The 13138-nt window shown below is 43.7% G+C and overlaps 2 protein-coding genes across 8 annotated transcripts in view; one reads left to right on the top strand and one right to left on the bottom strand.

Annotated features, from left to right (window-relative positions):
• OSBPL1A (oxysterol binding protein like 1A) overlaps window positions 1-6518 on the top strand; it is a 146343-nt gene extending 139825 nt beyond the window's left edge. For both annotated transcript variants that reach the window (XM_057504111.1, XM_057504112.1), the window contains 3 exons: window positions 383-506; window positions 1566-1656; window positions 5362-6518. In XM_057504111.1, the coding sequence (XP_057360094.1) occupies window positions 383-506; window positions 1566-1656; window positions 5362-5464 (318 nt within the window). In that variant the 3' untranslated portion in view covers window positions 5465-6518. The remainder of the gene's footprint in view (window positions 1-382; window positions 507-1565; window positions 1657-5361) is intronic.
• Window positions 6519-6692: 174 nt separating this feature from the next.
• The window catches only part of CABYR (calcium binding tyrosine phosphorylation regulated), a 28258-nt gene continuing 21812 nt past the window's right edge, over window positions 6693-13138 (bottom strand). For 5 of the 6 annotated variants that reach the window (XM_036905731.2, XM_036905730.2, XM_057504110.1 and 2 more), the window contains exons 4-6: window positions 10692-11861; window positions 8078-8684; window positions 6693-6975 (exon numbers count right to left, since the gene is read on the bottom strand). In XM_036905731.2, coding sequence (XP_036761626.2) covers window position 6975; window positions 8078-8684; window positions 10692-11861 — 1778 coding nt within the window. In that variant the 3' untranslated portion in view covers window positions 6693-6974. The remainder of the gene's footprint in view (window positions 6976-8077; window positions 8685-10691; window positions 11862-13138) is intronic. The other variant, XM_036905732.2, reaches the window with a different exon arrangement.

Genomic DNA, 13138 nt, shown 5'->3' with positions numbered 1-13138 from the left:
GAGGTGCCCCTCAGTCCCCTCTGCTGGCCCATGTGCTGCTCCCCTTCTCATCGCCCGAGGCGCGGGCGTCCGTGCTCTCCATCCCTGCTGGTGGGGGGTGTTGTGGGTGGGACTTAGAGGGGGCTTTAGTAATTAGGGGTAAGACTGGCTCTCCTTAAATACAAGATGACACAACTTCTTCAGGATAAGCCACCCATGTCCAGCAGGTAGTACCTGTAGGCGGTGCAGACTTGGGAGAAGACGCTTAGCTGTGTGGCCTGAGAGAGGCTGGCCCCACTGCCACAAAGGGGGGGGTGGTATTTCAAGTCACTGTACCCTCAGGGGTTTTCGTTTTTCATTATGCCATGGAATACAATAATTTGAACATTTTTCTTCCTTTCAGATGTATAATTTTACTAGCTTTGCAATGGTTTTGAATGAAATGGACAAGGATATGGAGAGTGTGATACCTAAGACAGACTGCAGGTTACGGCCTGACATCAGAGCCATGGAAAATGGAGAAATAGGTAAGCAGCATCTGATGGCGCTGCTGGGGAACATGCGTTTGTTTTACTCCTGGTGATGGTTAGCATCACTGGGGTACAGGCATTTTTAATCTCTCTTAGAGATTTTTGAATTAAATTCAATAACTTTTGTGTTAAATTTGGAGATTTGAGGTAGGCCTTAGTAGCTCAATCATTTCACTGATAAGCCCTCATAATGTAATGTGCTGCTTACGGCCAGAGGCATACTGTAAATGTTAGAGGAAAATTTGAGAAAATAATAGCATCTTTATCAACTTTAAACTCTCTTCTGACTAATTATTTTACTATATATTTCAGGCTTGGTATACCACCTCTGAGGCTCAAAGAGGTGCTTGGCCTCTGTTAATTGTAACATTTTTATCCTGTGGGGTTAAATTCCTCCTCAGTGGTTCTCAGCAGGGGGGCAGGTCTCCCCAGGGGAAGTGCAGCAATGCCTGGAGGCCTTGGGTGTCACGTCTGGGGAGCTGCCCTGGCGTCTCATGGGTCTAGGCCTGGGCTGCCACTGATAAGCATCCGACAACGTGCAGGCAGCCCCCCACAGACAGTTACTCCGGCCCAGTGGGTCGGGAGCCCCGCGGCTGAGCAACCCTGTTCTGACCAAACGCTCTGATGCTTTTTGAATGATCGGTGAGACTGTGCAGCAGCTTCTTAGAAAATTGTTTGAATTTTGTATGAATAGAATCTGAAGGAATTCTGTGAGGTCTAAGAATTTAGAAAAAGTCCATGTTTATTCAGTTTTTCTACCCAGTTTTTCCCTGAATCATTTTAATACAACTTTTTTGGCCTTGAGAAGAAGTAGGCTCTTTATGGTACCTGCAGAGGTTGTAGAGAGATGACTGGATCTCAGAGGCCGTTCTGCCTCACTCGAGCAGGGGTGTGTCACAGCATCAGCACCACATTTGGCCCTGGTGTTTGTGTTCTAGTATGGGGAAGACCGTGGTGATACATACGGAAGGCGCTTCTCCGTAAAGTTAATGTGGCCAGTGCGTGCCTAGTGGTCTCTACTTGGAGAACTGTTTGACTTTGATGTTTTTGTTTCAGATCAAGCTAGTGAAGAAAAAAAACGACTTGAGGAAAAACAAAGAGCAGCCCGCAAAAACAGGTCCAAGTCCGAAGAGGACTGGCAGACAAGGTGTGTGGCGCCCCCCACCCCCCGCGTGGTGGAGCTGTCATGTGGGGCAGGCAGGGAGGGCGCACAGGGGTCTGCGGAGCATGGCCTCCCTGAAGCCCTGTCGAGTTGCTCCCAGGCCTAAGAGAACAGTTATTTCCACCGACTAAGTATTCAAAAGGAAAGAGTTGAGTTTGTGACAGAAAGGACTACTTGGAAATCAAGGTTAAAATATTTCCACACAATTATTGCAGGTATTTACCTAATTAAGCTAATATCTTTCTTCCTTATCTGGCAAAACCCTGTTCTTTCCCTATTGAAGAGGGACACTAAACTCTAGCCTTACTGATGTGGCAGGAAAGTAGATTCAGTGTGAGTAAGTTGCAGAGCATTTGCTTATACGTATATCGTGCACCAGGGATATTTAGGCAGTGCCTTTACTTTTCCAAGCACAAGGGATTTGATGTGTAATGGAAATAGGATTTGTATAAAGTAATCTTGGATTCCATTCAGAAATAGAAAGTGAGCAGTAACATTTCTAAGTTTAGAAATTTTTCTTTTTAAAGAATCAGAGATTATGTAGTAGTCACTTTATTGAATAATAGAACAACTTGTAAGTAAGAATAGAATAAAAACATTTTCTGCATCTGTATTCCCTAAGAGAAACCACTGTCCATAATTCAAAGTTATTAAATTTTACAGCTAATACGGGCATGACTTGGCAAGCATTTCAGCAGATAGTATTTGATGACCCTTTTGCATCTTAGAGAAAGAAAGGTAATTATTAGAACTAGAAATGACTTTAGCTATCTAGTCCAGTGCTTTTGGGACTTTGTTAGTGTAAAAATCTTTTGCCATAGAGAACCTGCAAATACACAACACGTGAATACAGCTGTTCTGGTTGGAGGAGGGCCGGGGGCAGGGCCTTGGCCACCCCTCACCTTCTCCCACCCTGCGTGCACCCCAGCCCCTAGAAACTTCGTGAATGTAGTCTGAAAGCCACTGGCCTTGAAATCCCTTCGTTGAACCAGAGGAAACCAAAATGCTGGTGTATTTCATTTAGGGGACTTGCTCAAGGGCACACAACCAGCAAGGCCTATGTGAGAACCTCCACCTTAATATTCAGGCGGAGCCATATTGCTTTACTGCCATCCCGTTTGAAAAGATGTTGATAAACTTTATCATAATTTCTAGTCTCCTTTACAGAAAATCCCATTTTTGTACTATATTTCTAATTATCAACACCTCTATCTTACTGGTCACATTTTCAGGTTTTAAAGTCCACTAAGGATTTTTCTGTCAGTTGGCTCTTAGCATTCTGAAAGCAGAGAGCTTTGGGAGCCCTGTGGTAGCCTGGAAATGAAAACAAGAGGCTACCCTTGTGAGCCACAGTTTGGGGCCTTACACGGGCTCTCTTCCACGGCTCTCTTATCAGTGGTTCTTATGTGAACATATGTGTTTTTTAAATGATCCTACTGACCCTGTGTCAAAAGATAAGTGCTCTGAACTCTTGGTGGCAGAAAGAAGCTTGCTCGTTCCCTGACTTGGTTCTCCTCCTGACTGATAGCTATTTTTGAATAGCTCAGTTCAGTGTGTGTAGGACCGTTTTGTAAAGAAATTTCCTGCTGGGTCGAGCTAACCAGCCCTCGCAGGACCCAAACCCAAGTTCTTCCACACAAGAGCTGCATTACTACTAATACTGGTTTCAGTCACTTGAAGAGCCCTCAGGCTACATGATTCTTTCAGGCTGTAAACTATGTTCCCTGCTTATGAAAACAGCTGCTCATGATCCTAACCTATTTTCCTAGAGGAGCCCACATACCTGGCTAAGGAAGTGGGAGGGACTGGTGAGAGACACAGGATTTGAAGAGGCGAGGAGGTGGGTGATGAAGCAAAAGAACTGGTGACACCATGTCCTGCTGCAGTCTGAGCATCATGCAGAACCTCATAGAGACTTACTTTACTGATACAGACCCATGCACTCTAGACTCAAAAGTAGTGAATTAAGTGGCAAAGGAATCTTCTTACCCTTTTCTTTCCTATTTCCCACACTTGTCTAAAATGTTTAAGACCTTAGAAAGACAAATTAACTGGACTGTTTTGTGTGTGGAAGGGTGAGGTTTCCAGACATGAGTGCTCAAAAGTAGGACAACTAGAAGTTGAAAGAAACTGTAATATTCTTCAGACGATCGGCTTGGTAGATGCTCATCTTTGGTGTAGTGTTTGAACTCTCCGCAGCAAGTGGTGGTCTCTACAGGGAAGCTTACATACATAGACTTTAGAGAACTTTGCTTACACATGACCAGGGAAACATCCTTAGCCCTTGAATCTTCCGTTCTGCAAAATGACTTATTGCAACTTGACTTCCCCCTCTCCATTTTGACGGAAGAAATCTTCTGGGACAAGGCTGGAGGCTTGATTAATTTTAAAAATGATTTTGGATAAGGTTGATGTTGATTTGCCTGCTTTCCTGAAGTAGTTGACTTTGCTCAGCCTGACCACAAAGTGCTTTCACTGCCCGGACTTTGAGACCAAGAGGAGTGTAAGTGTACACCTCATATGAGACAAAAATTCTGTGACTTTGATCACATAATGATTTGTCAAGATATTTCCAGTTTGCTTACCAAAGTCTGAATTATAATCTTTATCATTTGAAGTAGCCTTTTAAAATGTTCTAAATAGGAAAGTCCTAAAAACTAAATAATTTATGTAATATTCTAGAAAATTTGGTCTAACGGGCATTTACTAAGTGATCATCCCAGGAATCACCTGATCTGAAACTTTCTTTCCTGCTCAGGTTTTTAGTGTTGTTTTAGTGATAATGGGAGCATTTGGGACTCAGGAAACAAATATAATCTCTTTGTTAAATTAGAAGCAATTTACTTGGTAGAATGGCAAAAATACATGAAACTGTTTTCATACGTTACTCTGAAAACTAAATCATATTTTTAAGATATTATACCAACTTGTGAACTTCTCAAGCAAGTAAATTTGCATTTCCATTAACAGAAAGCTGGGGCTATGGGAAGTGTGTGATATGATTTCTAAAGGGCAAGAAAGTGATTGAGACAGTTCTTTCTAGAATCAGGTATGACAGGTTAGGATGTTAAAAGCTAGAGGGAACCTAAGAATCCATATTAACATGGAGAAAATTGATACCCAGGAAGATGTGGGCTAATTTCAGTGCATTGTGTGTATGTCATATAGTATATTTGAGAAGTCATGGTCTTTAAAATAAAACTCAAGTTTGATGTCAGTTAGAAGCCTGGGCAAGTTATTTCACTTCTCTGACATCCAACTTCTTTGAAAAATGGACTTTTAAGAGTTGGAGGGGCATTTACTCTGAATCAGGCACCTTACCTGTGATTATAGTATGTTGTAAAAGTTAATTTCCTTATCCTAGTTCCTTACTCCCAATTGCTTAAAAAGATGCCTTCTAGTGGGAGAGAAGGAATGGGGCTAGAGAATGAGCAATTAGACAGATACATTGCTTCTAACCAACGCACTACACAGAAGATCCTCCTGCTGTGAATGCTGTGGAAAATCCATAAACCTTTTGCATGGTATTATACCTTTTGAAGTGTTAGTCTACATACATGCTCTCTACAAACGGTACCACTTCTTAAAAGCCTCTTGGGAAATCCCTCATTCACAGAAGGGGGTGAGTTGGTGGAATAGTTGGTACCCAGTGATTAGTTTCCCCTCTAAAAGTCTTTTCTTTTTAAACAGGTGGTTCAATCAAGGTCCTAATCCTTACAACGGAGCACAGGACTGGCTTTACTCTGGCAGCTACTGGGATAGAAACTACTTCAATTTGCCTGACATTTATTAAAAAAAAAATGCAGAAGAATGAGGGCATTTGGCTAATCTACAAATGTCTTAAACTTATGTTTTTAAATTCCTCTCCTTGGTTTCTACTCATCTTTTAAAAAAAGAAAAACCTGCTCATGAGATAACTTGCATTTCATCCAACAAAAATAGGGTGTAAGGTGGTATTAGTGATGAAAGTCTTAGAAAAAATGGGTGATTTTGCCATCCCAACATACTTGTTTGGATATTGTTTTATAGAGGTAGGAGAAACTGCTGGGGAACATGCTTTTTACAGCTGCTGTTGTCATACTTACCGAGGGTTTATGCCTAAGTGTAACTTTAGCTTTATGGAATTATATAGTAATCCCAAATCAGGTTATTTTGAATATTTTTATGCTGTCATGCTTGAATGTTTTAGATGTAACCTTGAAATGTTTATATAGTTCTCCTATATAAAGTTCATGTGCTCAAATGTAGAGAGGTTGTCATTTTGTAAAGACTGTATTAAAAGATGGTTTTGTCATACTAATCTTAATTTTACTGCACTTCCAAAAAGAATCAAATGCCTGAATATTTCATGATTTGAAAATTCTAAACCAACCTATATTTTGCTTATTTTAATGCTCTGAATTTACTTTAAAATTTTTGTGATGTCATTAGTACTAAAAGGTGTTTGAATTGAAAATATACATATATAATCTAGCAATTCACAAAAATGTCCTAGAAATACAGATTTTAATCAACATCATGACATGACAAACTTTTGAAATGCTTCCAGTGGCAAATGCCAGCAGAGCGGTTGAGTTGTACTCATGTATTATAAATACCAAACTATGTAAGAGATCATCTTGTGCACTGCAAGTTTGCAAGGTACCTGTGTACTTAAAATATATATGGAGACCTACTGTACAGTAGCTTTGCCCCTTTAATTGGGGCACATTAATCTTGTATTTATCCACCCGACCCCAGACTGAGATGCTGCTCCAAGGAGTCTTAGGTAGCTGCCAGTAAATTATTTTAATTGCTGTGAAGTTAACAAGTGTTATAATGAAACAGTGTACCTGATGCTAAATAAAGGCTTTAGAATGTTCAAAAAAAGTGTGATGTCTTTTACACCTAATACTGTCCTAACTTGGCAAAAGTGTCCTTGCAAAGAAGTCCTGTGGCACTGCTGTCCCCGGGCCAGCCGACCACCTCTCACGCAAAGTGCTCAGCAGGCAGGCAGCACTCTGTGGTGTCTGGGCGAATATGGTGTTGTAGTGAGGTGCCAACCACAGAACGATCAAGTAGGGGTACCTGACTGGGCACCACTGTAGGGGGGGCTGCAGTTTTCTTTATGATATAGATATAAAAGTAGGAAAATGCTGTTGTGTTCTACATCCAAAAAGATTTAAGACCTGTGTGTTCTGTTGTGTATCTCCTAGATTACAAAATAAGAATACAGGCTTTTTGCTTGCATGAAGTTTATTGACACATTACATGTGGTGGCAGGCTTCACTTGGATGTCGATTCAAACAGTGTCATTTTCAGCATCTGTAAGGTAAATAGTGAGTTGTTTAAATCATGAACCTGAACATGAGTCAGGATCAGAAATGCAAGGCCATCCTCCTGCTCTAAGCTCTTACCTAACCAGTTACCTGTGCATGAAAATACCCTAGCGTTTCATGCTGAATAAAGCCATGTTTCAGGCTTCATGTTTCACTTCCACAAAAGTCTCTGGAGGGGTGAATAAGAAATGCATGCAGCCCTAAGATACTGCGATGAGTTGTCTCCTCAAACATAATAATTGTAGTACTTGAACCTATGAAGAAAATCTAGCTTTTGTCCATCAGCTGTTCAGCTTGAAATGCCCACAAGTATAAGAAACTGAACTCGCTGGGGTGTGGCTATAACCCTTGTATGACATGTTCTTGTCTCCCTGACTGCTGATCCTTTTCTGCATGGCAGCCAGCAGATGGGTCATTCTCTGGCTTCCCGTTGAACTGCAGTCCAAATCTCTCTGGCTTACAGAGACCCTGAATTGTATGGGCCCCCCTCTTCACGTCTCCAACTTCATCTTATGTACTCTCCCCAGCTCCTCCCAGCCAGTCTCATTTTGCCCTGCCTGCAGTGTCCTGAAGCCCCAGGCTCTTTGCTGCCCTCAGCCTCTGTGGCTCTGCCAGGACGCTCCTTCTCCTACTCAGGTATTACATCGGCGCCTGAGCAGCCTATCTGATAGAGGGCGACTGGCTCAGTACCTGGCTTGCCCTTTATGTCTTGTCTCTGCTCCTCCCCACTCCTTAAACATGCCAACTAGATTATAAAGTTCCCACATTTTTTTTTTAAACTATCCCCTTTTTGCATCGTCTATGGGGCTAGACATAGAACCGGTGTTGAACGGTGACTCAGCTGAGCAGGTCATGTCTTAGGCCCCAGGTGGCTGGTATGCGTGGTTAGGGTGTAGTGCACTGGCTGGGCTTTTGTTAGGAACCAGTGGCAGGGAAGCTGGAGACAATACCACGTCACATTAGAGCAGACCCCAACCTACTGCAGATCTCAATTCAGTTTTTAAAAACTCTTAACCTGCAGGTCAAATCAAAATGCTGAAAACTCAGCAGTGTTCAGGGCCACACATCATGGTAGGAAATGTACCTACCAGTTTTGAGTTTCTGCTTTGTGAACATGGGCAGTAGTCACAGTTATTTCTCCAGCAATACCATAACTTCCAAAGGGAGTATGTTTGTCACTAGATCCTGAACCTTTTTCGGCTACCTCTCCTACTGGGAAAGCAATGGAAAGAAAAACCGGGCCTTGAGGCCTGGGGACATCTTGTCCACTTGTAGAAGGACTGCCATTCTGGGGATTTGGGGTATGTTTCTGGAATTTCTGATCTGCAGGAACAGCAATGGGTACTTGTACTACAGCATATCTCTTCAAGGCATCTGACTGAGAAACCACAGCATGTCCAGGGAGAGGTTTCCAGTCCGGAGCCTCTTGAACATGTGACCCTACTAGAATAAAAGGTGCCGGGGCATTGCCCTTCTTGCTGTCTTCAATCATCACGTAAGCTGGAGAAGTGACTTTGGGTGGGTGCTGCAGGAAGTGTGGCTCCTTAGGATTAGATAAATAGAGGACTGCTTGGGGGAAAGGCCCAGGTGCAGGTGGCAGTGATGGGCGACTTTGTTGATTCATATCAGTTAGACAGTAAAGGGTCCACTTGTTAGAATATGGTGGTGGTTGTCCTGCTTCACTTGCTGCTATTGCTATAAAAAAAAATTTGCAGGCATTAAAGGTTTGGTCTCTGAATCAGGTGCTATGCATTGAAATGTAAATTTTTTTTACATATGAATAAACAGCTATAGTAATATGTGCCATAAAGCATGCTATAGAAAGGGCTAAATTAAATTCTGTTTGGTAAAGTGAAAGAGATTCTCTACAATTGGATAATGAGAACAAGGTTGTGACAGCAAGTGGCAGGGGACCCAGGAGCTGTGGCTGAGGAAGCACTCTCATTCTAAGTTGCTGTTTCTAGCTACTTCAGACATGGCTTCTGCAGGGTCCTCAGGCAGCGAATGGAGAACTAATATTTTGGCTTTACCAAATAAAGTCAGTTGAAGAGCAAGTACATCAAGCCATTGAAAAAAGTGTTAATGCATCTGTGTAATGATTTTTTTATTTACATTAGTTTTAATCACATAATCAAATAGCTCTGGCCCATCACTGGCACCATTATCTCCCATTAATTTGTCATCACACACAAAACATCACATGCTCTAGGACTCAGACCCCAGAGATCACCCCTTTTAGGCAAGGCTTGAAATCACCGGTCCTAGGCAGCAGGAAAGGGCTGCTTAGGCCTACAATGGCTCTTTAAGAAGATGGTCTGGAAGTACCATCCGTCTTAACACAACACAAGGAATCTGTGAACAAAGTTTGAGTTGCCTAATGAGGCAGTCCTGTCATGGAGCATGAGTCCCAGAAGACGGGGTGGAGGCAGCAAGGTTCCTGGCGGAAGAGCCGCGCCTCAGCCGAGCTCACCTGAACACTGGGCTAGGTATCGCTGGGGCAGCTGTTTTCTTCCCCAGAAAAGAACACTATGCATGTGATTAAGCTGGTATGTTTTCAGCAGCTGCAGGAACTTCAGTTGATCTTTCTTCAAACTAGTTAAAAACTATGCCCAAGCCAAGTCTTCAGTTTATGTGTGTTGTCAATCCCCTTAGGCCTTAGGAAGAGGCGAGCACTGGGGAGAACAGTGACTTGGATGAAAGTGCTGCTTAAGCCACAAGTCGTGCCAGATGCCACGCTCCCAACACTGCCCTCCGCCTTTTCAGCTGTGCAGAATCCCTGTCACACCGCCAGACAGAATTTATCTCAACACCTGCTTCTGAACCCTTCTGCATCCTTCTGGCTCTGGGAAGAGTCGAAGTCAAGAGAGCTGCCGCAGCAGGAATTGGGGAGGCTCACGCATGTCGTCCATCCCTGCGGGAGGAAAGCATCCCTGCGTTGTCCGGATGAGGCAGGAGGGTGCGCAGACCAAACGCCACACTTAGACCGAGATGGAGGTCAAATTATGTCTGTCACAGGAAAGCGTGGGAGACAGCTCGGCAACCAAGAAAGGAGCTTGATTTTGGCTCTTGTCGGGGGTCCCAAAGGAAGGAAGCCAGTCACCTTAGCTGTGTCCACTGTCGCTCAAGTGTCTGCCTGTCCTCCGTGCTGCTGCTCCCCCCCTGCTCCCTGACCCGGACTGCAGCCTGACCTGCCCCCTCAGCTGCAGGATGGCAGTGCCTGTCCCGCCCCCAAGCCGGTTGCAAAGCTCTCTTGACTCATTGCGAAAGCAGCCAACCACCACCATTTCTTTCACTTTCAGAATGCCACAGCCGATGTAAATGCATCGCTAGACAGTGATTTTACATTCACAAGTGAGAAATTTCAAACCAACAGCCCCTAGTGACCATCTTGCAATAAGAGTATTCAGATCACATAAATCTACTTTGTGGCTGATAACAGGCTCTAAAGTTTCCCACTACATACTACATCCAAGAGAGTAACACAAAAGGGCTCCAAGCCAAGCCTTGATGATGTTACTTTAAAATCACTCATCTCATAAATGTAAAATCTCAAGAACAACAAAGCCTTTAAATAGGCCTAACATTTTAAAAACTACTTAGAAAAACTTGATCACTGTGCAGGGGCCAATCTAGACAGTTATCTGAAATATAGATGTCACCTGAAAGATAATTTTTAAATTTATCAGTATCTAGTTCTCTTACCCGACTCCATCAAAACTGGTTCAGGTGTTGTTTCCCATTCTGGTTCCATTTCTGGAACAGGAAGTGGGGGGCCGCCAGATGATCTCACAGGCGCAGCGGGGCGCGCCGCTCCTGCAGCCTCCCCAGGGAGCACAGGTTCGCCCTCTGGCGCCCGGGACGCTGCGTGTTCGCAGGACTCCTGCCCAGGAGAGCCAGGGACTTCCAGGTGCAGGGAGTTTTCCAAGCATACTGTTGTGGTGGAGCCTTTCACCTCCACATTTACTGAGGTATCGCCTTTTGTATCCTCAAACTGTACAAGTTTGGCAGAACCTACAGATTTTTCAGACATGCCTGAGGCCATCTTGTCTCCTACAAGTCTGGGACTAACTCGTGGTGACTGCTCATGTTCTTTAGGACAAGCAACGTGATCAGTAAAAGGGACAACTCTTTGTTGTGGTATTTGTTCAACAGAAACAACAACTTCAATCACAGGCTCATCGTTAGAGATAGATGATATATGAACGATGGATGTAACCACAATATCAGCCTGCAAAGGAACCTTAGGAGCTTGATCATAAGCAGGAGGTTCTTGTTCATCCTGCATGGGGACTGAGGAAGCTGTTGGTGGTGCACCCTCATAGTCTTTAGGCTCAGAACCCAAACCTATATGGACAGATGTTTGGCTCATAACCCCCCCAACCACCTTTCCAGAACACGCAATTGGAGCGGCAACCGTGTGATCTTCAGCCTCTGAGCCCAGCGCCTCCTCGGATAAAACAGGCATACTTGTAGCCACATCCACCATTAAAATGTCAGATGAATCAGAATGAGTAGATGCAACTTTACCTAACATCTGAGCAGCAAACTGAGCTGGGTCGGCTGGCACGTAGGCAAACTCTGGTGAGAGAGTTAGTGGTGGTGGTGATGGGGGGGGAATAGTGATCTTCAGGGTGGATGGCTTCGGACCACAAGCTGCGTCAGCTGCTGCCTCAGGCTCCGAGAGCAGCTCAGCATGGACTGATGGGAACTGGGTGGTTTTATCACTACATTGTGGCCTGGTTACGTTGTTCTCCTCTGTGTCTGTAGATTTTTCCAACCGTTTAGGTTCATGGGAAACTACAGATGTTCTTTCCGGTTCTTTTACACCGTTTGGTTTCTTCTTTTGTGTGGTTCCTTCTGACCATCTCTCTACTAAAGATAACAGCCAGATAGATTAATAAGCATATATTCCCCCAAATGAGAATTATAAAGAAAGCAGTAATAGGCTGAGCATTCAAATGTCAATATACACTCAAGGACAGGATGGGTTCTGCTTTCTTCTCTAACATCAGTGACTTCGTGTGTGTGATGAGACTTTCCTTCCTTACCCACTCAAAAAACACTTCATTTCCTCAGGATAAATGACACTAAGTGGCACAGTGACAAAACTAATAATCAGATTCCACCTTCAGATACATCAGCATCAAGGGAAACATCATAATTCTGCCTAGAAATAAGGAAGCTAAAAACCTCCATTGAAAAAACTGACCTAAACTTCCACACAAAACTGGAGAAAAGGGTTGAGGAAAATACCCCAACCTGGCTAATAAATTCTCTCTTCAAATTATCTATAATAATTAAGTAATTGAACAAATGCTGTCATATTAAGACATTCCTCAATTTAAGAAAATTGGTTTATAAAGTTTAACAATGATTTGGAAAACTAGGGGATTACAAGGTGTTTTTACTTAGGAAATGTCATAATTCTAACCTAAAATTTAAAAATTGTAGCATATGCAGACAGGCTGTGATAGTGCAGCCAAAGAAGGGCCCACTGGGCCAGAGAGGAGGAGCGAAGAGGTGGTGATCTGCAAGTGTGGACTCAGCCCTGCGACCTGAGAAAAAGTCCCAGGGCTTGGGAGGCCGAGAGCTGACCACACAGCAACTCCTAGCTCTGGGCAACTGCTGCAAAGCAGCGTCAGCTTAGCCTTCTGCCCGCCACTCACACACCTGCCTAACTACCCTCAGTGCCATTCATGGAATGTTCTCACATCTGCCTATTACTTGACTAAGGATTTTCTCTTGGGAAAGCATTTTCCTAACATCATAATGAAATCTGCAGGAAAAGCAGAATTTGCTTTACAAGAATTTGTTTCAAAACTTTATTTGGTGACATGTTTTCATTCAGATTCCAAGGAACAGCATCCTACAGTGTCTCCTCCCACAATACCCGCTCATTTCTTGTAAATTCAAGTAAGGTATCTAATTCTGGACATGGACCCCACACCAAAGGCTCACGTGCAGAGAGAAGTTCAAAGACGACAGGAGAGCCGCAGCTATTACCTCCTTCCTTAGAGCAACAACTTACTGTCCTAACCACTGCCTGTGGGGACTTCCCCACCTGCTTCTCAACACAGCCCTCTGCCCACCAATACTTGGCTGGGGGCTTGTGCCGTGTGCAGTAAGACACCACAAGGCACAGTTAGGAT

This window comes from Manis pentadactyla, chromosome 6 (genome assembly GCF_030020395.1).
Source record: "Manis pentadactyla isolate mManPen7 chromosome 6, mManPen7.hap1, whole genome shotgun sequence".
NCBI classification, from domain to species: domain Eukaryota; kingdom Metazoa; phylum Chordata; class Mammalia; order Pholidota; family Manidae; genus Manis; species Manis pentadactyla.
This window is presented reverse-complemented; position numbering and strand designations above follow the sequence as displayed.